General features: G+C 43.1%; 1 protein-coding gene across 3 annotated transcripts; it reads left to right on the forward strand.

Moving 5' to 3' along the window:
• Window positions 1-80: 80 nt before the first annotated feature.
• Window positions 81-25,693, forward strand: arhgef2 (rho/rac guanine nucleotide exchange factor (GEF) 2). Of its 3 annotated transcripts, none has more exons than XM_023271643.3 (22): window positions 81-369; window positions 10,210-10,372; window positions 12,072-12,139; window positions 12,226-12,289; window positions 12,530-12,665; window positions 13,670-13,773; window positions 13,904-14,047; window positions 14,296-14,546; window positions 16,809-16,934; window positions 17,365-17,482; window positions 17,971-18,219; window positions 18,302-18,378; window positions 18,648-18,817; window positions 19,128-19,195; window positions 19,364-19,573; window positions 19,650-19,727; window positions 20,188-20,243; window positions 21,028-21,069; window positions 21,474-21,524; window positions 21,738-22,025; window positions 23,214-23,373; window positions 23,533-25,693. In XM_023271643.3, the coding sequence occupies exons 1-22, from the start codon at window positions 313-315 to the stop codon at window positions 23,565-23,567; spliced, it is 2,715 nt and encodes a 904-aa protein (XP_023127411.1). In that variant the 5' UTR covers window positions 81-312; the 3' UTR covers window positions 23,568-25,693. The 3 variants fall into 3 exon arrangements, with proteins under 3 accessions (XP_023127411.1, XP_023127413.1, XP_023127412.1); XM_023271645.3 differs by having other exon boundaries at window positions 188-369; window positions 12,533-12,665; XM_023271644.3 differs by having other exon boundaries at window positions 189-369; window positions 23,217-23,373.
• The last annotated feature ends 1,635 nt before the right edge of the window (window positions 25,694-27,328 follow it).

Consider the following 27,328-nt stretch of genomic DNA (forward strand, 5'->3'; position numbering starts at 1 on the left):
GACACGTTGTCATAGAGACTGACTCCGTCCGTCATTGCCACGTCACTGCGCTGGTGATCAAAAGAAGCGCTCCCTGATACTGGTGGACGGGGCTTAGAGCGCGAGCTACGATGGGATTTGCTGCACGCGGCAGCGGCGCGCCGAGATGTGATTGGTGAGAAGTACGAGCGGAGCTGTCAGTCTGACAGAGCCCCGCCCCCCGGCTCAGACTGCGGACTGCTCCGGGACCAGAACCAACACCGTGTTACCGGATCGTTACTGAAGTTGGGAGCTGATCGGTTATTGATCAGGATCGATCAGCGGATTAGTGGGATGTCTCGGCTGCTGGAGAGCCGCAGGCAGGACAGGATGAAGGAAATAAACCTGAAGGTAAGCTCACCGTAAAACTTAATAAACACACTCACGGTGCGTGCATCTCACTTTACTGATCGATCAGGACATCAGGGATCGATCTGGAGCTGATCAGACGGAGTTATTGATCAGACGAAGAGCTCGGGGCTCCGCGTCACTTTGTTCCGCTTTGTCCGCTCACATCTGGAAAACACCGCCAGTTCCGTTACAGAGGACCGAAGGTTCTCCAGGATCGATCATTGATTAGTGATCAGTGATCAGTGTGTACCTGTGAATGTATGTGTGTGTATGTGTGTCTGAATTGATGGTCAAAGTTTCAGCTCTGAGAAAAAACGGGAAACTCTTTTCTTTCCGTTCCGACCGAACAGAGTGTGTGTCCATGTGTGTGTTACGGGGTGTGTGTTCCTGTGCTTGTGTGTGTTACAGCGTGTGCGTTACAATGTGTGTGTTACTGTGTGTGTCCGTTTGTGTGATCAGAGTGTGCAGGCTGAGTTACGGTGTGTTTTGGTTTGTTCGGTGTGTTTTGGTTTGTTCGGTGTCTGTCCGTTAGCAGCAGCGTGGCCGCTTTGTCCTGCAGGAGGAAACGAGGCGGGGGGAGGGGAGTGTGTGTGTGCGTGTGTGTGTGTTTGTGTCATACAGGAAGTGTTGTCAGGAGTGAAGGTGGATGTCTGACCTCTGAACTAAAACACTGTAAATCTGTTTACAGACAGACAGACAGATGTGATAAAATGAGGATTTGTTTTTTTATTCAAAATATCTGAAAAAACATTTGCTGCTGTTTGAAACTCTGATTCATGAAATGGAGTCTCATTGACAAATCTTTGTGATTTTCTTTAAAAAATGAAATCAGATGGAATCAGAATCATTGTTCCAGATTATTTGGTTGTTATTTGTCCGATTGTTGGAGCTCCTGAGAGACAAGTAGAAACTGAGTTGAGAACCAAGCTCCTTTCAGACAGTTGATCCGTAACACTTCCTTCCATCCATTTTCATATGTTTATCTGGCATCCTGTCTCAGTAGCAGCAGTTGAAGCAGGTCATTCCAGACAACCCTCCTCCTAGCTATACCTTAAAGTTCTTCCAGAGGGATCCAAAGGTGTTCCCAGGCCAGATGAGATATGTAATTGTAACTTGTAAAATAAGAGCTGAGGCCCCTCTTCACCTCAAGGGGCCGGTTAAATGCCCTCATTATTGCTGATGCTGCACTGACCTATATGCCCACCCCATGTTTCAGTTTCCTGTCACTCATGAACAGGATTCTGAGAAATTTAAGCACCTTCAGTTGGGGCAGTAGTTCACCCCCACACAAGATGGAGCAATCCACCGTTACCCAGCAGAAAATCAAAGCCTCAGACTGGGAGATGTTGGCGTCACACTCGGCTACAAATGGCTCTAGTGCTACTGAAGTCACGTTCTGATGAAGCCAACAGAACCATGTCATCTGCAAAAAGCAGAGATGCATCTTGAGGTTTTCAAACCAGACACCCTCCTCACTCCAGTTGCACCTCAAGATCCCATAAATGAATGTCACCAACAGGTTCAGAGACAAGGCACAGCCCTATCAGAGTCCAGCACCCACTGGACACATATTTGACTTTGCACCAAGAATCCATACAGAGCTCTTCATTAGGTTGTACAAGGACAAGATTGTTCGGTCAAGGGCGCCACTAACCTATACTCCTGCAGAACCTCCTACCGTGTAATTGCATTGCTACTACTGAATCTGAGGTTGAACATTTTGTTGAATCCTTCCTTCCAGCACCCTGGAATAAACTTTTCCAAGGAGGCTGAGTAGTGTGATACCCTGATAACTGGTGCACACCCTCCAATCCCTCTTTTATGCTAACTGGAACCACCACCCTGGTCTGCCACTCTACAGGTACTGTCCCTGGTGACCACACAGGGTTTCAGAGCGAGTCTTGGCCACACCTGGCGCCTTGCCACCCAAGACCTCCTTACTACCTCAGTGGCCTCTGCCATGGATATGGAGAGACTTGAGTGTTCAGACTCTGCCTTTTCCACTGAGGACGTGACAACCATCTGTGGATAATGAGCTCCTCAAAGTGCTCTTTCCACAATATGCCCAGTCAAGGTCAACAGTTCTAACCCCTGCTGATCACATCCTGGGCCAAGCCCTGCCTTCCTTTGGCATCAAATGGTTTGCCAGAACATTCTTAAGGTCAACTGAAAGTCCTTCTTCAAACCTTCCTCAAAGTTCTCCCACATCCAAGTTTTTGCTTCTGGAACTGCTGCAGCCATTCTGGCCCGTCAATACCCGGCCCAAAAAAGCCTCCCTCTTCAGCCTAATGGCCTACTTTTCTACAAGTGTGCTCTGCAGGTTTTCAGATTGCCACAACACTTGACACAGTGACCTTCTGGCCACTGCTTCTAACAGCTGCTTCTGCAATGGAGGCTTTGGACATGTCAGATTCCATGTCCCCAACCTCCCCTTAGTATGCACGAGAACCTCTTCCAGAGGCAAAAGTTGAAGAACTCATTTCACCCTCCCTACATGTCTGGGTTTACCAGGTCTGTCTGGCAGCTTTCCCCACTATCCTGTCCAGCTCGCCACCAGGTGGTGATCAGTTGATAGCTGACAGATGTTTCATGTCCCCACAACCATTCTGCACCACCATTGGTCAGCACCAGTCAGCCAGTTTTCATAGCCCCCATTCCCAGTGCCTGTTCCTGTGGGTGGTGGTCCCATTGGGTGGCTGCCCCATGTGGATCAGGATGTGGTTCTGTGGCTCTGCCACTACATGCTCGTTGGCAAGTTACTCTCCAGGGCATGGCTCAAGGGTCAGCCCCCGTTTCCCTTTTCCAGGTGAGGTAGCACCACCTCTTGTTATTGGGGTTCTTTGATTCGCCTTTAGTCTGGTTCCTCCCCTTAGACTATTTCTCCTGCTAGGGAGACCCAAGCAGGGGATGCTACAATGTAGCTCTAAGGATCTCAGAGACACTAAAGCTCTACCACTGTGATAAGGTGGTGATTCTGTGTGGTCAATGATCAAGTCTTTTCAGACAGGTGATATGTAACATAGTGGTCATGGCTCAGGTAGGAGAGCAGGTTATCCACTGATCAACAGGTTGGTGGCTCAATCTTCACCTCCCCCAATGTGTCGAAGTGTCCTTAAGCAAGATACTGAACCGTAAGTTGCTCCTGATGGAAGACGAGCACCTTGATATGGCATCGTTGACCCTTTTCCACTGCTGGCGTGTATCAGTGAATGAGAAACACATTTTAAAGCACTTTGTAGAACCTAGCTAAGGAAATATAATAATATTAATAATAAATTAACTTACATTTTGTCAGTGTGTGAAAGTGATACATTCTGTTATTGATACTCTTTCCGTTCATCAGACTGTTTAAATACCAAACAGTTTATCCCTGATTTCACTAAGACTTCTTTCGCTGTCATGTTAATCTAATAAAGTAAACTGTGTTTTCACTGTTGCTCACTGCTGCTGTATTTTGGTGCGTACTTTGATGGTTAGGTCATGCTCTATTTTTAATTATGGGAAGTACTGATGGTCACAATAATGTCACCGCTGCACATATCCTGCTGTGAGACCGTGAAAAGAAAAATATTTGAATGAAACACTTAAAATATTTAGACTTTAGTTAACAAATCAGATGTTTATAGTAAAATACAAGTGCTGTGATGAAGCTTGGACTCTTTTTGTAATAGATGTGACACTGTAAAGAAAAGTGAAAACGGTGTTTGTGATCTTAGTTCTCTGATGTTTCTAGACCAATATTGGAGCTGTTATGTTGAAAAACTCTTCAGCTTGCTTCTGTGTGTGTTAATGTGTTCAGAGTGAACTGAGTCAGACTGAGACTTTGTATTAAAGTGAGCTCATTTAAACATGAAGGTAATGTTCAGATAACGTCAGATTAACATAACGGAGAGCAGCTCTGAAAGGGTTTGAGTTAATCAGTTCTGAGGCCTTCAGAATAAAATTTGTGGATGTCTAACATCATGTGATCAGATGACTTTAGGAGGAGTCGTATCACATGATGCATGTGCAGGTGAACCAGTAGGCTTGTTAAGGAGCTGTTCCTGCAGTGTGATCAAACCTGATCAGATCAGGCTGCAGCAGGTAAGAGACGAACAGTTTCATTCAGTCTGGACAGAAGCTCAGCGGTTTGTGATCTGCACTTGTGGTTAAACCTGCATCAGATAAAGTTGTGCATACATCTGTCAAACTACAGGAATAAACTAAAAATAGTGATAAACAGCCAAATAGTGTGGAAAGAAATACAGGAGAGCAGCTTTATTACTGATGCATCTGATATTCAGACTGTCAGTTGTTGTAACACCAGCAGTTGTTTAATGAGCCCAGAGTTCATATTGAACAGATCTAAATCTTAAGATAAGATAAATTTTATTGATACCACAGTGGGGAAAGTTCACCGTTACAGCAGCTGTAAGAACAAAGAGAGGGGTTGGAGCTGCTGTAACTGGCTGCCACTCAGTTGATGCCATTTTATTGTATTCAGTTTATGACATGACTAATAAACAATATCAGACTAACAAAATCTCTGGAAGTAAACTCAAATGACAAGCTTAATTGTTGAGTCAACATCTAAACCAATCAGCTGTTGGATCAGGTGAGTCAGGTGTTTCCTATCATGCCTCAAGGCTACCTGGCTCTGAAACTTGCAGCCATCGTGACTTCACCATGTCATCTATGACATCACACTGGGTTGGAGTGAAATCTGACTGACTACTGATTAAATCTGATACAGTCTGACTCCTCTCCAACAAGATTATTAATCTGTGATCAGCTCCTCTTGAGTCAGTGAGGCTGAACGCTGATAGAGGATCTGATTGGTACATTTTTTGGCCTTTTTAAAATTTTTTTTCTTAGATAGAGACAGTGAAGAGGCAGACAGGAAAGTAGGGAGAAGAGTGGGGGGACAACATGCAGCAAAGGGCCGCGAGTGGGAATCGAACCCGGGCCGCTCCGTCGGGGACCAGCCCCTGTACATGGGTCACCTGCTTAACCAATTGAGCTATATGGGCGCCCCTGATTGGTAAGTTTGACGTCACTTCCCCCTGTGATGTCAGACATACAGCGATGATTTCACCACCAACTGTAGTTACACATTGAAGTGCATCATGTGATTAAAGCAGCCAGCAGAGTTTATCTGCAAAATGCATTTTTTTCACCATGAATCATGTTTTATTGTGATTTCAAGTAAAATTAGTCAAACTGCTGTTTGATCTAAAAAACTAAGTCACCTAAATACAGCTGACTCCTCAGTATTCAGGACAGATGATCCATCTTCAGGTTCCCTTCAGACAGAGCACCACCCTGATTCACTAAATGAATTTAGCAGATTTTGTCTAAGAACCACATTCTGCTGTGAAATAGGAACTCGCGGTGATAACAGATAGTGAAACAGCTGCTTTGTGTTCTTCATGTGTGAACTAAATCAGCTCAGACTCCTGAAAAAGACTCCTGAAACCTGCTGAGTTTTTACGTTTACATTACTGAAGCATATGTCCCGTTGCCGTGGTTACCTGCAGCTTGATTTTTTTTTTTGGCTTAATACTTTATTACTTTATAGCATGTTTACTACAAACATGGCACAAGTTCAGTTTAGCAGGTTTAAATCAAGTGACAGACTCTGATTACACAACAGGTACATCAATATGAACTATAATAAATATTTACCTGCTGCCTTACCACGTTTCATGTGCAAACACAGTTTATTAAAATCATCACTGCTTAATTAGAGCCACAGTTTGAACAGTCTGATCTGTCAGTCTGATATTTAATCTGAAATAAAGTCAACAGCTGCTACATTTAAAGAGGCAGAAGCAATCACAATACGGAGCTGCTTTATGTCAGTCAGTAGCTGCTGCCACACTGTTGGGTTGTTGTTAAGCTGTAGTGAGACTCTGGTTGGTCTGATTTTAAAGAAACTCACCAAAACCAGATCACAGGAGGGGCTCTGACGACAAGCAGGTAGGGTTCCATCTGGATAAGCTGAACTGAACTCACTTCTGACCAATGAGAGGAGAGAACCTGAGCAGCAGTTTACTGAAAAGCTATCACAGAAAGACAAATCATTTTCAACATCTCACGCTGAAACAGAAATCAGCCTATCAGTTTCTTCCAACGAGACAAATCTGGAATCATTTTTTAAATTCTGGAGTCGGTTTCTGTCATGGTTCGGTTAATGCTGACTGAGTCTCACACAGGAAGCCCCGTCCACTTCCTTCAGTTCAGCTGTCGATGTCGTTTGATGTTTTCAGGGTTTATGTGCAGAAACACGTCAAACATGTCAGCAAACATTCAGTGACATAAGCAGACATGTTGGTCACCAACAATAAACACAACATCATCCGTCCAGTCAGGCGTTTCTGCTGCTGTTCAACAGTTTTCAGGCCAGAGGGCTGAACGACCAGCTGATTAGTGTCAGCAGGTATGTAGAGCCTCACGTCAGTTTTTCAGTGGCATGAAGGTGGCTCGCTTTTAACCTGTTAGATCTCCATGGTAACTGATGCTGTGGAGCTAGATCTCCATGGTAACTGAAGTTGCAGAGCTAGATCGCCATGGTAACTGATGCTGTGGAGCTAGATCTCCATGGTAACTGAAGTTGCAGAGCTAGATCGCCATGGTAACTGATGCTGTGGAGCTAGATCTCCATGGTAACTGATGTTGCAGAGCTGGATCTCTGTGGTAACTGATATTGCAGAGCTAGATCACCATGGTAACTGATGTTGTGGAGCTAGATTTCCATGGTAACTAATGCGATGGAGATAGATCTCCGTGGTAACTGATGTTGCAAAGCTAGATCGCCGTGGTAACTGATGCTGTGATGCTAGATCTTCATGGTGACTGATGCTGTGGAGCTAACTTGATCCAGGTTGTGTTCACAGTTTACATTTAATGAGATGGTTTCCTGATGATTCTCTGAGTGATTCAGATTCTCTCTGAGTGAAAATGTTTTTTCTGTACACCTGTTGATCTGTACGTTACTAAAACCACCCAATGAAGCAGTTACCGTAGCACACACTTAATGCGTTGCATTGCCATGGAGACCTCCATGTATTCAGCTGCTGATGCATAAATCACATAAATGTGTTTTTTATGTTTGGTTCATTTGGTCTTTTGGGATTTATTACAAAGAATATTCAATCAGTGACATTAGTTTTATTTAGATTTTTTTTCCAAAATTAAAGTGATTTCCTGCATTGTGGGACAGTGTCAGACCTAAATACAGTTCAATACAATATCATGTTTAAATATATGAAGTGTAAAGTTTAACAGCTGTAATGTGCAGCTGTTAGTTATGAATAATCAGCTGCATTGATGAAATAAAAATAATAATAAAATATATATTAAGACATGATTAACAGTTTTCTACCAGCATTTCTGTCCTGCATCATTTACAGTAGCAGCTCTTTAAAATAATAATTTTAATATTCCTCATTGTTCTCCATTAAAACAACCTGTTAACTGAAGCACAATCTGTTCAGCTTCAGACTGAATGGCTAAATGTTTGACTTTCAAAGAGTAAATGAGATAGTCCTGTTGTGTTTCCTGAAACTTAGCGAACTATCCCACAGACCCAGGTCACATATCTCCCAGGTGAATGCAGAACTGGGATCAGTTACCTGAGTTTGTCCTCTCAGACTGCAGCTTCTCTCTGGTTAAACCTCAGCTCTGTCTCATGACGCCCAGCAGACAGAGGCCTCTTTATTCTCCTCATCACTGAGCTCTTTATCTATTGATCAGCTGATCGCTGACTGTCACCATTTTCTGAAACAGTTTCAGCCATTTACACTGAATATGTGTTAGTTGGCAGATCACTAGATATATTTTATGCATATTATCAATTATCAATGTTGGATTAACCGTTAAATTATCAATTGCTGTGTTTAAAACATGTCAATACCCCCAATGTCTTCAAACGGAGCTTCGGTTCACTGAGACAGAAAAAGGAAAAAGAGAAAATATTTGATTGAGTGCCTTTAACCCTCACTTGTAGGATCAGCACATTGTGGAGCCGTATGATTGGCTGGCTGTTAGTGAAATTGCATTGTGGGAGTTGGAGTCGAGTCTTTTGGTTTTTAGTTGTTGGAGTGTTGATCAGAGAAACAGCTGAAAGTTAAAATCATTCAGAAACATGATGAGCAACAAACCACAGAACAGAAGCATAAAATCAAAGCATGAAAACACAAGACAACCTGTTTCTGAGTGAAAGTTTATTATCATCATGTGTCAGGTAGCAGGTCAGAGGTCCCAATAAGTGTAAATGTTTCTGATTCAAACCATTTTGAAGAGGAAATGATTCGATGGATGAGTTTTGATTGACCAATTCTTGTATCAACATGTTGGATGAATCAGTTCTCTCACAGGGTAGTCTGGCTACCCATAATGCACTGCAGCTGCTTTAACTCCCTCCAAATAACTGCTCTTTGTTTACATTGTATGTTGGGCTGAAGAGACATGACACAACATGAACACAACAACTCTAACCCTTTAATTTATCAGGACTTAATCTGAAGAAACAAAAACAGACAATAAGATTTTCACATTTACTCTAAAACAGTAAAACCAGTTTTTCTGCTCAATGTTCAGTTATTATTGAAGAAATGAAAAAGCTTCTGTGTTGTTCAAATATTCACTAAATGAATCGATCTGAGGTTCATGTGGCAACAGATCATGTTATTGATTTTAGGTCAGTTTCTTCATCAAAGAGAACAGTTAGAATGATTGATCAAAGCTCTTCAGAACCTGAACCAGAACCAGAACGTGACACAGGCTTTGCTCTCATTATTGGTGTTTTCCTGTCAGTTTGTACTGCAACTGTTTCATGTGCTACTTCCTCATCATTAAACATAAACTCAGACCATCGCAGTGTGAAATCAGTCTTCGTCATCAGACTTGTGTCTACCCACAGAGACGCTGTGAGGGATGTGATGTAACTGCTGCAAGGGATTGTGGGTCAGAGTGACCAAAAAAAGGTTTGCTGAACGGCTAAATGTTAAACTTTTGAAGAATAAATGAGAAAGTCATTGGCTGCAAATTGCAGAATTAGCCCAGATGTTGCAGGACATGTGGTCTTTTTGAAGTACTGGTTGTTGAACTGAGTGTTTTAGTAGCTTTTAGCACAGTGTGGTGTTATTGGAACACACCCTGAGACTGGTCCTCACAGAGACACACAAACACACACACTTCCTCTTCCTGTTCTGCCCAGTTCAGGAAAGACAAACAAAACAGAAAGAAGAAGTTCAGAGAGACTGACAAGACTAAATGACACATATTTCTCTATAGTGTGTAAAATGTTTGGATGTTCTGACATTCTGTTCAACATTAGTTTTGTTGTGTTGTGGTTGTGTTACTGTTGTACAGGTTGTCTGTCAGGTTACAGCAGGTGATTGGTTGAGCTGATGAAAGCATGTGTTGTGGTGATGCTGACCTTCCTCTGGCGCCACCATCAGGTCAACATGAGTTTTGTAAACAATTGTTCCTTCGATAGTTTTGATTGTTAAACAGACAACTGGTTTCTGTCACTGACTTCACATGTTGTCATCCATGCACCTGTGACACATCAGCAACTTTGTGCCTCCAAGCATCTGAATGCAGCTGAGGCTCCATGATTTATCCTCCCCCCAGCAGACAGCAGGTCTCCAGGTATTAGACCGCCCCCTCCCCCCTCTGCCCACTTCTTTGTTCTGTAGCACAAAGTCAGAAACTGGAAACCTGCGCTGATAAAACACAGAGCTGAATCCATTCATCCATTCAGGACGGCTGCTTCTTAGTGAGCTCACCTGTGGTCACATGGGTTGAAAGCTGGTGATCAGTAACTGTATTTATCGTCTGATTCTGTGTGTTCAGAATAAACAGAAGGAGCGTCTGAAGGAGAGGGAGAAGGAGGCGAGAGAGAGGGAGGCCCGGTCCAGCAACGGTCACCTGTTCACCTCCCTGACGGTCTCGTCCACCACACTATGCTCCTCCTGCAACCGCAGCATCACGGCCAAGGAGGCGCTAAGCTGCCCAGGTAACGTCAGCACAACACTTACACAACGTAACATACACACATCCAGCATTATGGTTTATCCTCAGACATTCATGGTGCATCTAGAAATGTCATCAACACATTTTGTGCTCATGCAGTCCCATATCATCACATTCCCACCTCTGTGCTCCACTGTCAGGACGATGCATCCACTGTGGTGATCCTGGTCAGGTTCACACCAAACATGCTGGACTCCATCTGAGCCCAACTAATTCATCTTCATCTGACCAAAGAATGTTCTCCAACATTCATCAGGCTTCTTTTCATGTTCTTGAGCAAACTTTCACCTGGAAGTTTAGTTCTGAGCAGCAACTAGGTTTTGTTCTTGTCCATAGAGGTTGATGTTCTGAAGTGTCCTTCACACTGTCTGAGTTTCACACAAACTCTGATTTCCACTGAGAACCCCTGAGCCAAGTCTGAAGCAGCTGCTGTCTGTTTTTCACAGCTAGATTGGAAAAGCAGTTCAGTGTCCATGGAGTCATTTTAGGAGCCCTGATTAGTGGTACTACGGTTCCTTCTATACCTCCTGATTACTGCTGATACTGTGCTTCACTGATTTTTAGTTGCTCACTGATCTTCCTGGATCCTTTTCCATCTTTGTGAAGTCTCACAGTCAGATTTTTCACTTCCTCTGTTCAATTCCTTCCCATGTGGAACCATGATGCAGACATAGATAGACACAGGCCATATTATAGGTCCAGAACTGAGAAAGCTCTGCTGTTTACAGCTCATTTTAGAACCATGTTCATCACTTAGACTGAGTGGAAATCATGCCTGGACTCAGTTTACTTCCAGTGATCACAGCTTTTATAATTAATGTGTCAGTGTTTGTCTCCCTGTGGCTCCACATGAAAGGCTTTTATTGTGAAGCAGCAGCACAAGGCGATAGGAGGTTATTGATCAGATGACTGATTGGTTTTGTTTTCTATAACACACTGAAAACAAGCAACATGGAACATGAAGTCTTTGTCTACTGAGTGTGACAGACGGTGTGGTAATCCTCCTTTACAATGAACAGATGTACCCTCAGATTAACACACACACACACACACACACACACACACACACACACACACACACACACACTGAGACACATGTGCCCCTCGACCCAGTTCTCAGGGTTCATCTGCAGCAGCCAATCACAATGTAGGACACACACAAAGACACACATACACACACTCTCAGAGTCAGAGTCAATCTAAACGATTCAGCTGACTTTGCATTATTGTGTGTGTTAATGTGGAAATCAGCTGATCTCACTGCTGCCCTCTGTCGCACACACACACACACACACACACACACACACACACACACACACACACACACACACACACACACACACACACACACACACACACACACGAACCCACAGACAGACGCACACAGTAACACATTGGTATTTATAACTGTGTGTGTTTTGGTTCAGTGATGAAATCATCTGTGGAAAAAGTGAAGTCACATTTTTTTTATAGGAAGTGAATGTGGGTGTGTGTGTGTGTGTGTGTGTGTGTGTGTGTGTGTGTGTGTGTGTGTGTGTGTGTGTGTGTGTATGGTTATATGTGTGTGCGTGTTAATTTTTGGAGGTTTCAATGTTCTTCGATTAAGTTCCAGTTCAAAGATCAGGATGAACTGAAGCTTTTTCTAACCTGTCTGTCTCTCTGTCCACCTGTCTGTCTCACAGCCTGTAATGTCACCATCCACAACCGCTGCAGAGACAGTCTGGCCAGCTGTGCCAAGATGAAGCAGAGGGTAAGACTGTCTTTACTTTCAACATTTTACTTTCATTACGCCTTCAAAGCAGACGCAGACTGACTACCTGTCTGTGCCTCCAACAGCAACAGAAGCTAGCGTTGGTGAGAAACAGTTCAGCTCTGCAGAACGTTGCCCTGCGGACCAAGAGTGAGTCCACCTGTCTGTCTCTACCTGTCTGTCTCTACCTCTCTGTCTCTGCCTGTCTGTCTCTGCCACAGTCACTGTCAAGGGGCATTCTGAGAAATGGAATCAGGATTTTGTAGTCAGGATGTCATCTGTCATAAGATTCAATTACTTTATTCTTAAATGTGTTGACAAACCTTTCTCCTTCTGTTTTTCTTTGGTGGGCAGTTTCATCCTGACGAGTGTTTTGTTTCTTCTTCTCAGCAGCTCCAATGATGAAGGAGCGTCCAAGCTCGGCCATCTATCCCTCAGACAGCCTTCGTCAGTCGCTGCTCGGGTCCAGACGGGTTCGATCCGGCCTCTCACTAGCCAAGAGCGTCTCCACCAATAATATCGCAGGGTGAGGCTGAGCAGAGAGCCGATAGGCTGTAGATTGTGGCGACGGTATCATTCAGAGAACAGATTCAACATTTCTCACTGTTAAATGCAGATTCCTGAAGGAATTAATTGATTTTCACACACAAGCAGAAATGTGAGCATCAGTCTGGATAACGTTGACATTAAACATCGTATTTACAGCAGCTTTACCTGCCTCATCTCGTATCAGCCTGGTTCTGTTTGCTGTGTCTCTCTGTTGATCCATGAATCACCTGAGACCAACCGTCATGTTAGTGACTCTGAACTCACCTTTACCTGGGAGGAGCTGCTCCTCTTCAAACCTCCTCCAACACCCAGCTGAGGAGAAGATTCTCCTCCATCATCACATCACCATCTCCAGAATAAAGTGATGTCTCTGACTGAGATCGAGCCCAGTCTGTCTGTCTCACCTGTCTGACTCTCACCTGTCTGTCTGTCTCAGTGTGGGATGGAAGACCATGTAGGGCTCAGTGTTCTGACTTCCTCCATCAGAATGAGGAGTCGGGTTAATAGAGGATCAGTGTCAGCAGTAAAACCCCTGCAGTGAACTGATGGTGACTGTAGACGCCTCACCGGCTGTTAGCTGAAGCAGCTAATGTTACATTTTGTCCTCCATCACTTCATTTATGTATGATCTCATGGATGTATGAAAGAGAGCTGGACTCCAAGATGGCATCTGCTCATTAAAGGTTTCTGGGGCCGTACAACCTCCTGCACATGCTCATTAGTGTTTTCCCTGCTAGCCCCGCCCACTCAGCCTGTTGCCTCAATCATGAAATGAATGTTTACAACAGAAGGAGTAAAAACTGTGTGCAGTCCTGATGAGAAAACATCAGTGGTTGCAGGACTCAGGGAGCATTAATATGCAACAGACCGGTTCAATAAAACAGAGTCACAGCCAGGATTCATGTTGCATACAGAAAATATGAAACACAAACATGACGCTCACCTGTCTGTCTGATTCTTACCTGTCTGTCTGTCTCCCAGTGGGACGGAGGACTCTGTAGGTCTCAGAAGGATTCTGTCTCAGTCTACGGAGTCTCTAAACTTCAGGAGCAGAACTTTGTCCATGGAGTCTCTCACTGATGATGGTATGTCAGTCACATTTTATTGATCAGAATATCAGCTGATGTATCAATATCTGCTGCTCAGCCTTTAGTAACGTTATTTTCTGAGATTGTATTTTCTGTAGCTCCTCATGAAGCTTCGATATCTGTGCAGGTGAGTGGTGGTGGAGCCCCCTGCTGGAGGAGCTGCAGGCAGAGGGAAGCTGTGTTCAGGCCGACAGCTGGAGTCTCGCTGTGGAGCCGACCTTCCTGCAGACGCTGCACAAAGACCTGATCAAGCAGCAGGACGTCATCTACGGTACGGAAACATGCACACAACGAACACACAACTATTTACAACGTATACACAACATATACAGAGATCTCCATCTGACAGTTGTTGTCACAGAGACATCTTTGTGTATCTCTTACCACGACACCTGAGCAAGAAGAAAGGTGTTTCTAAAAAACTAACACTCTGTGTGTCTGTCTCTCTGTGTTTGTGTCTGTCTGTGTCTGTCTCTGTCTGTCTGTCTGTCTGTGTGTCTGTCTGTCTCTCTGCCTCAGAGCTGATCCAGACAGAGTTCCACCATGTCCGGACGCTGCGGATCATGGAGGGGGTGTACCGGCGGGGGATGCTGGAGGAGGTGATGCTGGAGGCGGGCGTGGTGCACACCATCTTCCCCTGTTTGGACCAGATGCTGGAGCTCCACTCCAGCTTTCTGTCAGAGCTGCTGAGCAGGAGGAAGGAGGGACTGGTGGAGGGCAGCACCACCAACTTCACCGTCCGCCGGCTGGGAGACCTGCTGCTCCGTCAGGTACAGCAGCACAGGTGACGTCTAGGTGTCCAGTCCCTGCACAGGTGTGACATCTGAGATGTTTTACATTCAGCCACGAGTGAAAAATGTGTGAAACTACATCAACATGTAACAGAGAAATGAGTCTCAGCTTTACACCTGAGCAGGTAGATATTTCCGCCTGCTGGACACTTTCAGTCACTGCTGAGGACTGATGCTGCTCCTCCATCATGATCATTCACTGTAATACAGCAGGTTGTCATTTATCAACAGGGCCAACAGAACAACATCTGTAATGTCTGTGGACAGACAGATGTTAAAAAGTATAGAATACATATCAGGATAACCTAACAAAATTCTATATAATATAATGTGTGTATATATATATATATATATATATATATATATATATATATATATATATATATATATATATATATATATATATATATAAAAATAAAAAACCCATACAGCTGTGAACATACATACACTTGTAAAGACCATCTTCAGTGCTGTGAAAAAGTGTCCGCCTCCTTCCTGATATATTATATTTTTGCATATTTCCCACACCTAAATGTTCCAGATAATGAAACTAATATATATGTATAATTAAAATTATATACAGATAACCCACAAAACACAAAATGCAGTTTTAAAATGATGATCAATTAAAGATTTATTAAAAACCTATATTACCCCTGTGAAAGAATCATTGCCCCGAAAGCTAATAACTGGTTGGTCCACCCTTGGAAGCAACAACTTCAGCTAAACATTTGTGGATTGTGATGGCTTGTGATCAGTTTTTTACATCAGCATGGAGGAATTCTGGTCCTTCTCTTTTAGAATAGTTTTAATTTGGCCACATTTAACGGTTTTCTAGCATGAACTGCCCTTCTAAGGTCTTGCCACAGCATCTCAATTATATTCCATCCAGACCGTGACTCGGCCACTCAAAAACCTTAATTTAGATTTTTGAGCCTTTCAGAGGTGGACTTACTTGTGTGCTCTGGGTTATTGTCATGCTGTATGACCCATCTGTACTTGAGCTTTATGCCATTAACTGATGTTGGATATTCTCCAGGAAGATTTTCAGATAGAGAGCAGAATTCATGGCTCCATCAGTTAAGACAAGTCGTCCAGGGCCTCAAACCATCACACTTCCACCACCATTTTTCATTGTTGGTATCATGTTCTTCTTGTGGAATTCAGTATTAGCTTCACTCTTGATGTAACGGACCCATGTATTCCAAAAAGTTTCACCTGTGACTCATCAGTCCACAGGATGCTATCCCAAAAGTCATAGGGCTCACCCAGATATTTTTTGCAAATGCCGCACGAATCTTCATGTTCTTTTTGGTCAGTAGTGGTTTGCACTTTTCAACTCTCCCATGGATCCATTTTCTCTCAGAGTCTTCCTTGTTGTGGAATCATGTAGACTGACCTTAACTGAGGGCAGCGAGGTCTGCAGATCTTTTGACATTCATCTAGGCTCTTTTGAGACCTCCTGGATGAGATATTGATGTACTATACCATGTTGTCTCCATTTGTACATAATGTCTCTCACTGTGGTTCTCTGGAGTCCCAGAGCCTTAGCAATGGACTCTTTCCATTCTGATGAATGCCAATGACCTTTATCATCTGTTCTTCAATCTCTTTTGAACGTGGCATCATGTGCTGCTTTTTGAGACTCTTTAGCTACTTTGCAATGCCCGATTGTTAGTGGTGGCAGTAATCAAATGTGAGTGTGACTGGTGAAGTTGAGTCCAACAACTGAATGATTTTGGTCATTTGGTAGATTGGTAGCTAAGGGGGCAGTTACTTTTCACACAGGGCAAGATGGGTCTGGACGGTATTTTTCCTTCAATAAATGAAATCATGACTTCAAAACTGCATTTGGTGTTTTCCTGGGTTGTCTTTGTCTTACATAAAAATTAGTTTGATGATCATTTTGATGAAATATTTTAGTGTGACAAATATACAAAACAGGCATCACAACACTGTATATCATGGTAGTCTTGAGTTTCCAGTGACTCCTATAACTCTGAATTTTCAATGATGGAATCACTGAAACAAATTAGTCTTTTCATCGTTAATTTTCATTTTCATTCTGTGTTCTCCTGAATCAAAAATATACATACAGCCACTGGAATTATCAGTTTGGTGATATAGAAAGTATGTACATGTTTAGAAGTGTATGTAAACTTTTGTTCACAGCTGTATGTATATACACGTGTCTATATCTGACTACATATACTACATGTAGTCATATGTGTCTGTATGTAGTTTTCAGGCCAGTTTGCAGACGATATGAAGAAACTTTACTCGGAGTTCTGCAGTCGACATCCCAAAGCTGTGAAACTCTACAAAGAAGTTTTAACTCGAGACCGCAGGCTCCAGCAGTTCATCAGGGTAAGAGCCACCTCTAGGCTACACTGGTTCGGATTCAGTTTAAACCTGGTTCAGACTGGTCTGCCCTGGTTCAGATCCAGTTTAAGCTTGGTTTGATTTATTTAGCTTGCTGTGAGATTCTGGTTTTGCTCTGAATAGGGCTCAGATGTAGTTTGGACCTTCTTAGTCTGCTTTAGACCTTCTGAATCTTGTTTGGAACAGGTTTACCCTTATTCTCTGAGTTAGAGTTCATTAAGACTTGGTTTATTTTAAATTACCCAGGTGTAGACCCAGATTTATCCCAGTGTAGTCATAGTTCTGACCTGGTTTAACTGGAATCACATCTGGTTTATAGCAGTCTAAACAGGTTTACATGCATTTTAAACTGGTCTGAGCTAGTATTTCTGTACTGATACTGACCACCTGTCTCTGTCTATCCCACAATGCTCAGCGTGTCTGTCGTGGTCCTCTTCTGCGTCGTCATGGCATCCAGGAATGCATCCTGTTGGTAACGCAGCGAATCACAAAGTACCCCGTCCTCATCCAGCGAATCCTCGACAACACCAAAGGTAACCCCAGACCTCTGATTTTTTATGACCTCTAATCTTTAACCCCTTGATGCCTATTGTCGCGAATTTGCAACATACCACTTTCATTCAGACTGCAGCTGAGATAGCGTATCCATTCCACCAATGCTGATTTGTGCATATTCAATACGGACCTCGGAACCTTTTGCAAGCACTGGTTTCTCGTAGGACCTGTCGGAGTGGGACCTAATTATTGTATATCTGTTATTATTGTTATATATCTGTGTATCTATGTTCTATGTGTAATAGATAAATTAACAATGTCCACTTATTTTAGCATCAGATGGAAAGCAAAAACATACAAAAAAAATATTTTTATGTAATTATAAATAAATTCAGGCATCAAGGGGTTATTGACCTCTGACCTTTTGTAACCTCTGACCTTCAGTGACCTCTGACCTTCAATAATACCTGACCTTTCATTACGTCTGACCTTTAGTGACCTCTGACTTTTATTGACCCCCCTGCAGGAAATGAGGAGGAAGCACAGGCTCTAAGCCGGGCCTTGTGCCTCTTGAAGGAGCTGATCAGCTCGGTGGACCAGGAGGTTCTAGAGCTGGATCGGACCAGGAGGCTGCAGGAGATCCAGGCCCGGCTGGATCCACGGGCCCAGGCAGAGGTCCGGGGAGGAGGAGTGTTCAAAGGAGGAGAGCTGCTGAGGAGGAGACTCCTGTATGAGGGGACGCTACAGTGGAAGGTCCAGGGCTCCAGAATGAAGGGTGAGGAGGAGGAGGACTCACATGTATGTGGGTAGAGCTTACACCTGCTAACACCTGACACCTATGCTGTTTTTGTCTCCAGATGTGCAGGTGTTGCTGATGTCAGACATCCTGGTTTTCCTTCAGGAGAAAGACCAGAAGTTCACCTTTGCATCACTGGTGAGTCACACCTGGTACACCTGGCACAATTTGTCTCACCTGATCACAGTCCCACATGACCTCAGTGAACTCCTGCCTCACCTGAGTGTCAGATCAGATCCTTCCTCTGATCACCTGTGTTCAGGTGTTTCTGTTGTTGCTAACTATTAAAGTCCTCGAGAACGATGGTACATATAGACAGGACTACCTGTCTCTCTGCCAGTCTGTCTGTCTGTCTGTCTCATCTGTCTGTCTGTCTGTCTGGCTGACTGTCTCATCTGTCTGTCCAGGACAAGTCTCCAGTGGTGTCGCTGAATAAACTGATCGTCAGAGACATAGCCAATCAGGAGCGAGGCATGTACCTGATCAGTGACACCCCTCCAGAGATGTATGAGCTGCATGTGTCATCCAAAGGTGATCGCCGCACCTGGATGAGCCGCATCCAGCAGGCTGTGCTCAGGTAAGTACTACAGTAGTCTCTACTCAGCGTGTACTGCAATACAGTATGTAGTCCTCAGTACTTACAGTCGGGTACAATATGTGTTGCTCTTTACATTCAACATAGCAGAGATAGTAGTTCTAAGTATGTACAGTGTAGCACAGCTGGGAATCCTCAGAACATACAGTGTAGTACAGTCTGTAGTCTTCAGTACATACAGTGTAGTACAGTTGGTAGTCCACATTACGTTCAGTATGGTACAATTGGTAGTCTTTAATACGTACGGTGTAGTAAAGTATTAAGTACTCAGTATCATATGTTATTTTTTCAGTTGTCCATCCAGAGACGAGTTTCCTCTCATTGAGACTGAAGACAAGGCTTTACTGCGCAGACTCAGAGGTACTGCTCACCCTACTACTACATCTACTACTACATCTACCACTACATTTACCACTACATCTACTACTACATCTACCACTACATCTACTACTACATCTACTATTTCCCCTCTTGCTACACCTGGTTTCTGATCCACACGTTGGTTGCATGTCTTGTTCGTCCTCCCAGCGGACATCCAGCAGAAGGACCGGGAGGTGCTGGAGCTCCTGCAGGAACGAGTCACTCTGTTTTCTGACCTGGTGGAGGCGACAGGCAGAGGAGGAGCAGAAGAAGACAGAGGTGTGGAGGTCAAAACGCCCTCCTCCAGGAACCTGTTTAGAGCCGACCCTTCTCACGCTCCTCAGGGCGAGCCGCTGCTCCTCGCTGCCATCGGTGAAGGTGAGGAGGCGTTAGGGGCCGAGCTTCAGCTACAAACTAAATCACAGTCAGCTGAATGTCCTGTTTTCCATTTCAGTTGACAAGCTGACTGAGATTCTGTCAGACTGCAGCATCAATAAGTCCTCCGTAACCAACGGCAGCCAGGACTTGAGCAGTAAGTCACCTGTAATCTGACACCTATTATCTGTCCTGTCTGTTTCTTCTACCTCTCTTCTAATAATTACTATATGAGGGTTGATCAAAACGTTCAGAGACTGTGCTAATGAAAATCCCCCCTTATTTAAAATTACCCTCCATCCCTGTTGAAGTGTTTCCTTGTGCAGCGATGCTCTGCTCCCAGAGCTCCTGCAACACTTGTAACTAAACCCTGTTCTGTAAACTGTGATGAGCTCAGTCTGCTAAACTGAGTCCAGTCAGAGACGGAGGAACATCACCTGGTCTGCTGCTGTTACTGCTGCACAGGTTGAACACTATGATGCCCTCCATGTGAACAGACTCTGAACTTTTTGATCACTTTCTGTACATTTATGTTAACCTGACAGAGATTGTTCACATCTGATAGACATGTTGGAGTCACCTGTCTGTCCATGCCTGCCTGTCTCTCTCTCTCTCAGATGGAGACTCTGGTTCTCTGAATGGTTCCTTTGAGGTGAACGGCAGCTCTTCCAAGGTGAGTCAGTCCCTACCTGTGATCACGGGTTGTATTAAACATGGTTGTTCTTTTTATGATGTTCATCATGTGATCGGCAGTCAGTGTGAAAGCTTTCAGGGTTTTTATGAAATCAAGGACTTGTTTCTTTTCTTGTCACTGCACAGACCTGAGGCTGACACTAAGTATGTTTAGTATTTTACTCACAAGGTCGAACGTGTTTTTAACTTGAAGCGAGGTCTGCAGGCAGCTGATCAATCATCTCTCTGACTTTCAAACTGAGTTTCCTCAACAGATTCAAAGGACAGGGTTCACCTGGTCCACCTCAGAGTCCTTGTAGTTTAGGTGTTAATGAGCAGCCCTGACCTGATGTCCAGAAATGTAGTTAACAAAGTGTGTGTCCATCATGAAACCCACTGGGAGAATGTTTGTCTGCAGCTCTGCAGGTCCATAGGTGTTGAACTGGTCTGCAGTTGTAGTTTCAGAGCAGCTGTTCACACATCACATTAAAGGAATCAAATTATGAAAAGGTCTACATGTCAACAGAAGAAATAATACAGATGAACAGCCTTTTATGTTTACATATAAAGTACAGATAAAGAATATGTGCAGTAAATATAACTATATATAAATGAATCTAAATCAGCAGAACAGCTCTGCCATAAGTTCTGCTTTTACAAAGTTTCAGTTCCTGTGTGTACTCTGTGGTGAACTTGACTCTTCATGTTAACTAACAAAACTAGACTGATAGAGGTTTGTCCAGCAGGACGTCTGTTTGAATCTTTTCTGATGTTTTGTGTTTCAGGATAGAAATGGTAACCAGTTGCAGGAACAAACCCTGAATGAGGTGATGAACACTTTCTTCTTTCTGACCACAGTTGGTTTATTTCTGTTCTCTGTCTGACTGACCCTCAGCTTCCTCTGATCCACAACTCAACCAACAACTCAACCAACAACTGAATCTACAGCTCAACATACAACTAAAACTAGAACTCTACCTTGCTTCCTGTCATGAAAATGTGTTCATTTAGATGGTCAACATGCAGCTGATATATAACAGTCAGTAATACAAAACAGCAGCTCTGCAGCAATAAATTAAAAAATCGAATCCAAACTCCCAACAGTCAGAAATCAGAGAGCAGGCTGGGTTATACTCCAGTTTTGATCCAGCCGTTGTAAACTGAACTGAGATGTTCCTGGTTTCTGTCCGATCAGATTGTGTTTAACAGCTGTCATGTGTCCTCTCCACAGGAAGTCTGTCGGCGACTGGTCAACCTGAGCACACAGCTTCATGCCCTGCAGGTCTGATACCAATCTACAGTTTGCCCACTGCAGTAACTCACTGATTTGTTCATAATGATGAGATTGATAGAACTTTGGGTGAAGTTTGGCTGCTAGAATATTAAACTACATTAATACAGTTGAAAACACAGAATAAGAAAGTATAGAACCTGAATAAAGCACAGTCACAACACAGATAAACAGTGTAAAAATGCTCACTGACTCCGCCCCCAGGCTGCTGTGATTCGTCAGGATTCGATACTGGAGCTGTCATTAAGCACAGGCCACACCCCCTCCACCGGCCCCGGGTCCAGTTCCGTCCCTCGCCTCAGCCGGTCGGTGTCGCGGGACACTGGACTGGACGCCAGTGGGGAGGCGGTGCTGCTACGGCGGCAGGTGGAACTACTGCAGGAGGAGGTCACACGGCTGCGTCTGAGGGGGGAGGAGCCAATTCGGGAAGGGGCGGGGTCAAGGAGAAGGAGCAGCAACGGAGAGATCGGTGACGTCATCAAGGGTGAACAAGTGAGTGCTGAGTTCTGGTTTATAGAAACTGAGCCAGATAAACTGAACCAGATAAAATTAACCAGGCTAAAATAAACCAGGACAAACTGACCCAGATAAACTAAACCAGGTTAAAGTAAAGCAGGACAAACTGAACCAGATAAAATTAACCAGGTTAAAGTAAAGCAGGACAAACTGAACCGGATAAACTAAACCGGGTTAAATACATCAATGAACCGATTGTGTGCAGCTGCTTCTGTCAACAGGTTGTTTTAATGTAGAACAATGAGGAGTAAAGGAATATATAATGGTAAAAAGCTGCTGTCGGAAATGATGCCAGGTAGTAATGCTTGTAGACAACTGTCAAATGTGCATAATATATTTATTTTATGGATCAATGCAGCCATTTATTTCTAACTGACAGCTTTACAATAAAGTTATTAAACTTTAAACTTCATGTGTTTAAAAATGATATTGTATTTAGGTGCATTTAGGTCTGACACTGTCCCATAATGCAAAAAGTCACTTTCATTTCTGGCCAAAACAAAGTGAAACTAATGTTACTGATATAATATTCACCGTAATAAAACCAGTCAGTTCTCTAATCTATTTTCTATCAGCTGCAGTACCAGCAGTGAAATGGATTTGACTGCAAATCAGGATTAAACTTAACATATTTATACAATTTCTGTATCATCAACTAAATACATGTAGGTTCCCATGGCAACATAATGCATCCAGTGTGTGATACTGTAACGGCTTCATTCAGGGGTCTTAGTAACGTACAGATCAAAGTGTTTGGAGATGAAACATTTTTCCTTCAGCTGAGAATCTGTGTTGCTCATAAATAGTCATCAGGAAACACTGTATTTAAGGGAGATGTTTCTTACAACCGATTTAAATCTAAACTCTGATCCCGACCAGGTTAGCTCCACAGCATCAGTTACCATGGTTATCTAACCAGGTTAAAGGAGAGCCACCTTCATCATACTAAAAACTCTGACTTTGGGCTCAACATACCTCGCTAACCCACTAATCTCATTTCATAGTGCAGCCCTCTGAACCGGGTTTAACTAAAACAAATGAACAGAACCACCTAAACTGAAACGGATAAAACGAACCAGAATAAGCTCAAGCAGGCTAAACTGAACCCAGGTAATGTAATCTAATCATACTTAATTGAAGCTGAGCTATCGTAATGTCTGTCAGCAGGTTAACAGGAGGCGTGGCAGCAGGGACCTGGAGCTCCGCCCCCTCGCCCCATTGGCTACTCAGGATCCCACTGATCAATTAGATGGCGTCCACGAAGGAAACGAGGAGGAAGACGAGGAAGTGATGAAGATCTCTCCTCGCTCTGACAGCCCCAGAGGTCAGAACAAACAACTGATCAACAGCCGTTATTGATTATGCCTAAAATATTGGAATATGTATTGTTTACTGTGTCATTATGACCAAACATACCATTCGTTTTTGTATTGATCAGTTTGTGACTGGTCGCCATGGTAACTTTTCACCTCTGACCCCACAGACCTGCAGGACATCCCGGAGGAGAGTGAGAGTTAACCTCACACCTGCACCTGATGACCTCAGGGACCTCTGCTGATGTCACTGCGTTATCGCCGTGATGTCACAGACAGACATTGTAAAAGGGGCTGGAGATGACGTCATTTACTGTCTTGGAGTTTTTACCAAATCAGATCTCAGCTGTCTGACTTTTGTTCCTCAAACGTTTTCTGAACGTTGCTGTTAGGTTAGAAACAGGAAGTATAACCATGTGACCTGTTTACATCATCATGTCTGCTGGAGCTCCGCCCATGTGTGCTGGAGTGAGTGGAGTTTAAAGGGAGGGATTTTATTGGTTATAAAGGGTATCATTGGGTTTGTTGAAAATTGGAAGGTTGTTTTGGTCAGCTGGGTTTGATACAAATGGTCAAAGTTTAACATTTCTGCCTCAAAGCTCAGTTTAAAGTCTCCGTCTGCTTCTAACAAACCTGATCAGGTTTTCATTCAAGAGTCTGTCCGAGTCCTTGCTGTTTAAGAGTCCTCGCTAAGTTGCCTCAGCTTCAAAGTCTTTGAGAGTCTAATGTAAGTATTTGTTTATTTGTTTGTTTGTTTGTGAGGACCAGTGTGAGAAGCACCAGCGGTAAACAGCAATTCAAATGTTGGACAGAATGCAGGACAACAGGACATTTGGATTTATGCTGTACGGACAGTGGACCGGGTGCTGTTCTGATCTGCATCAGTTTGTTTGATGCAGACGGATTTATTTAGCCTAATGAGACATGAACGATCGCCACACTACATTACCCAGGATGCCTTTAGATCTACCGTCACAGCCTGCTGTCAGTGGAGACTCAGAGATTATAATGTGTTATTTATACAAAAACGTAAAAAGCTAGTGTAGTCATAGAAAAATTTGATTCTGTTCGTGGAACTTTAGTGTCAGAATATTTAGTAAACAAAAAGAATCTGTTTTTATGTTTCCTTGTACATGAAACCAAAAATCTGTTGAACACGGGGACAAAGTGAAAACAAATGTTTACATTTGAATCACAGCATAAAAACAAAAATCTCAGTTTGTTCAGACTGAATGTGCAGCTTTTACTCCACCGGTAAACTCACCTGACGATGTGCTCTGAGTTCACCTGGCGTTTGAAAAAGCCTGAAACTCAGAGCTACATGAGTCGTGAGGACTGGGAGAACTAGGAGAACTGGAAAGTGTAGTTACTACAGAGGGGGGGTTGGGCCGGGTTACTTTGAGCTGAATCGTAGATCAGGTGTGTTTATTAAAGTGCAGGTGTTCTTCCTGTCTGTTAGCATGTTAGCATGGCTGTGTCTTTTATACTTGTGTAGGACGATGGTTTAATTGACCAATCGGCTGGTTTGTGTTGACGCCTGGGAGGTGATGAGGTCAACTCCTCCTGATGATGATGATGCTGTCGCCTGATGAAGGACCTTTTATTGATGTAGAAAACATGAGGACATGTTTAGAGCCACAAATTTGAACTTTCAGCTTCTACAAAACGTCCAAATGTTTCATTTTACACTCAGACTGATGCAGACTGTTGCCATGGACACCGTCACGACGGACACTGTAACCATGGACACTACTGAGTCTGTTCTCTGTGGGACGGTGATGGAGTATTTGATGGAAACGTGACCTACAGTGAGGAAATAACATGACATGAAACATGTGACCCAACAGTTTGTATTCAGCTCTGATGAGTTTCAATATAAACACTATTAATGTTTGTCAATGACATGTTTATTCTTCATGTTAACAAGAAGTGTTTTACATTTATGGATGAAATGAGCTCCTGTTTTATGACTGAACTTTTATCTTCCTAACGTGAATCATCCTGATATCTTAAACTTGACCAAGAGAAAAAATAAGTTCCTCAGCATGAACTCTGAAGACTTTTCTCATTTTTAAACGCTGCCTTTTGTGTTGTTATTCTAAAATGTGTCAAACATAAGGGTCCAAATAATTTTTAAGTGATTATACCTTAACTATGGAGGCTTAAATTCACCAATGGACAGATGTGACGCTGTGATGTCCAGATATGATGCTGTAATGTTTCATTTTGAGCTCAGTTTAACAGCTGTAAAGTTGACTGAAATGCTTGTATCTGATCAGTGTAATTGATTCTTGCTGTATGTCTCTGACTCTTTATAAATCTAATCAGCTATTCTTTGTGTTTTATTTCAAATCTTCAGCTCTGTTTTAATTATTGTTTTATTTATTGTTAACAAAATATGAGAACATGTTCAAACACTGAGCTTTTTTTTCTTTTACAGAGACCTGTTCTTACTGTCTAATAGGCTGAGATAATAGAGCTTATGGTACCAGACATCCTAACGTTCTGTAGAAACAGAGATGTTCTCACACTTTCAGAATGAATGCAGGACGATCCACGGTGGACTCCAGGGTCTGACTTTGACATCAGCAGTGACTAAATACTCAACGCTGATTAAACATGATGGCGGAAGGAGGGTTTAGTGATGAAACTGTATGATGCTGAGTACGAAGTAAAACGTTAAATTGGACCAAGAACATTCTCAAAGACGGTACGATGCAAATAAGAGCAGGACAGGCTGCAGCTGGTGAAGAATGAGTGACTAATGTGACCCTCAGGAAAGAGTAATGGTCCTCTTTGTTTTGTGATATATGATACTGTATAATGAGCGATACAAATTTAAACTATGTTAACCTGCAGCTGCAGTAGCGTCTGATAAGTTTCAGATATGAGCAGAGGAATGAGGTTCTAAAATCCCACAAAGTCTAAATATGTGGTGTCATTAATAGAAGTCATCACAGCAGAACCTCTGGCTGAATAATCACCCTGTTAAAGAGTTAAAACGTTCAGATTTGTGGGCGTCTGCTTTGAGAAGAGAACTACATGAAGGGTACCTGTAGAGAACCCTACATGTAGGGAACCAAAGTATGAAGCAGATTAAGAGCCAACTGGGCAGCAGACAAACAGAAGCCTCCTGCCGCAGAGCAAAATAATCAATAATCAGTGTGAAACAAATCTGCAGCTGAGTTTCTCTACTGGGCTTAATGTTTCTTTCAGTGTTTCAGTCACAGATGCTTCTTTCCTCCATGACTATAATCCTGGTTTTAGTTCTAAACTGTTTCAGTGTCTGTAGCTTTAAATGAGCTGCTGCTGGCTCCGCCCCCTTCAGGAAGAAGACTCTCTGTGACTGACAGAATGAGACTTTCTATCTTCTAACTTTCAGCAGTTGTTGTTTTTAATTCATATGTTTGTTGTCAGATGATGTTATAAAATCAGTACTTAAATGAAGCTACTGAGTTTCACTGTTTCATCCTCGTTCTGCTGTCTGACAACAGAAACATCTGGAAATGACAACAGCTTTACTGTAGTTCAGCTGTATTTAAAATGCAGCTTAATGGGCATAGAGCAAGGGAGAAGCTAACAGGTGGAAACATGAAACCAAAATAACCCACCCAGTCCTGGTTTACTGATTTAAAGTTTAACCATCTCTGAATGTCCTTAAGTGTTACATTTAAGACGAGATCCAACCATTAATGTGAATATTAGCCACATTAGCTGCAGAATGAGCAAACACTAATGATTTTATTTTATTTTGGCAAATGGTAGCGTTAGGTACATTAGTCACACAACACGCTAACACCGATTAGCCTCCTATAGTTGTCAGGATCATCAACACACCCAGTAATCTACTGAGTCCTCAGATACTGCAGTGCATGAAGACTCTTGTGTTCACTCCTACAGCAGAACAATTGGTGAGTGTTAGAGACAATTTAGAGTTTAGCAGAAGCAGCTGTTGAAAGTAAATGA

The sequence above is a fragment of the Amphiprion ocellaris genome, chromosome 9, assembly GCF_022539595.1.
Source record: "Amphiprion ocellaris isolate individual 3 ecotype Okinawa chromosome 9, ASM2253959v1, whole genome shotgun sequence".
Lineage (NCBI taxonomy): Eukaryota > Metazoa > Chordata > Actinopteri > Pomacentridae > Amphiprion > Amphiprion ocellaris.

Bases quoted from the DNA above. Each gene is read 5' to 3' on its own strand.
- arhgef2 (XM_023271643.3), top strand. From the start codon at position 313: ATGTCTCGGCTGCTGGAGAGCCGCAGGCAGGACAGGATGAAGGAAATA. The intron at 370-10,209 runs GTAAGCTCACCG...CTGTGTGTTCAG, and splicing joins TGAAGGAAATAAACCTGAAG to AATAAACAGAAGGAGCGTCT. The intron at 14,048-14,295 runs GTACGGAAACAT...TCTCTGCCTCAG, and splicing joins GCAGCAGGACGTCATCTACG to AGCTGATCCAGACAGAGTTC.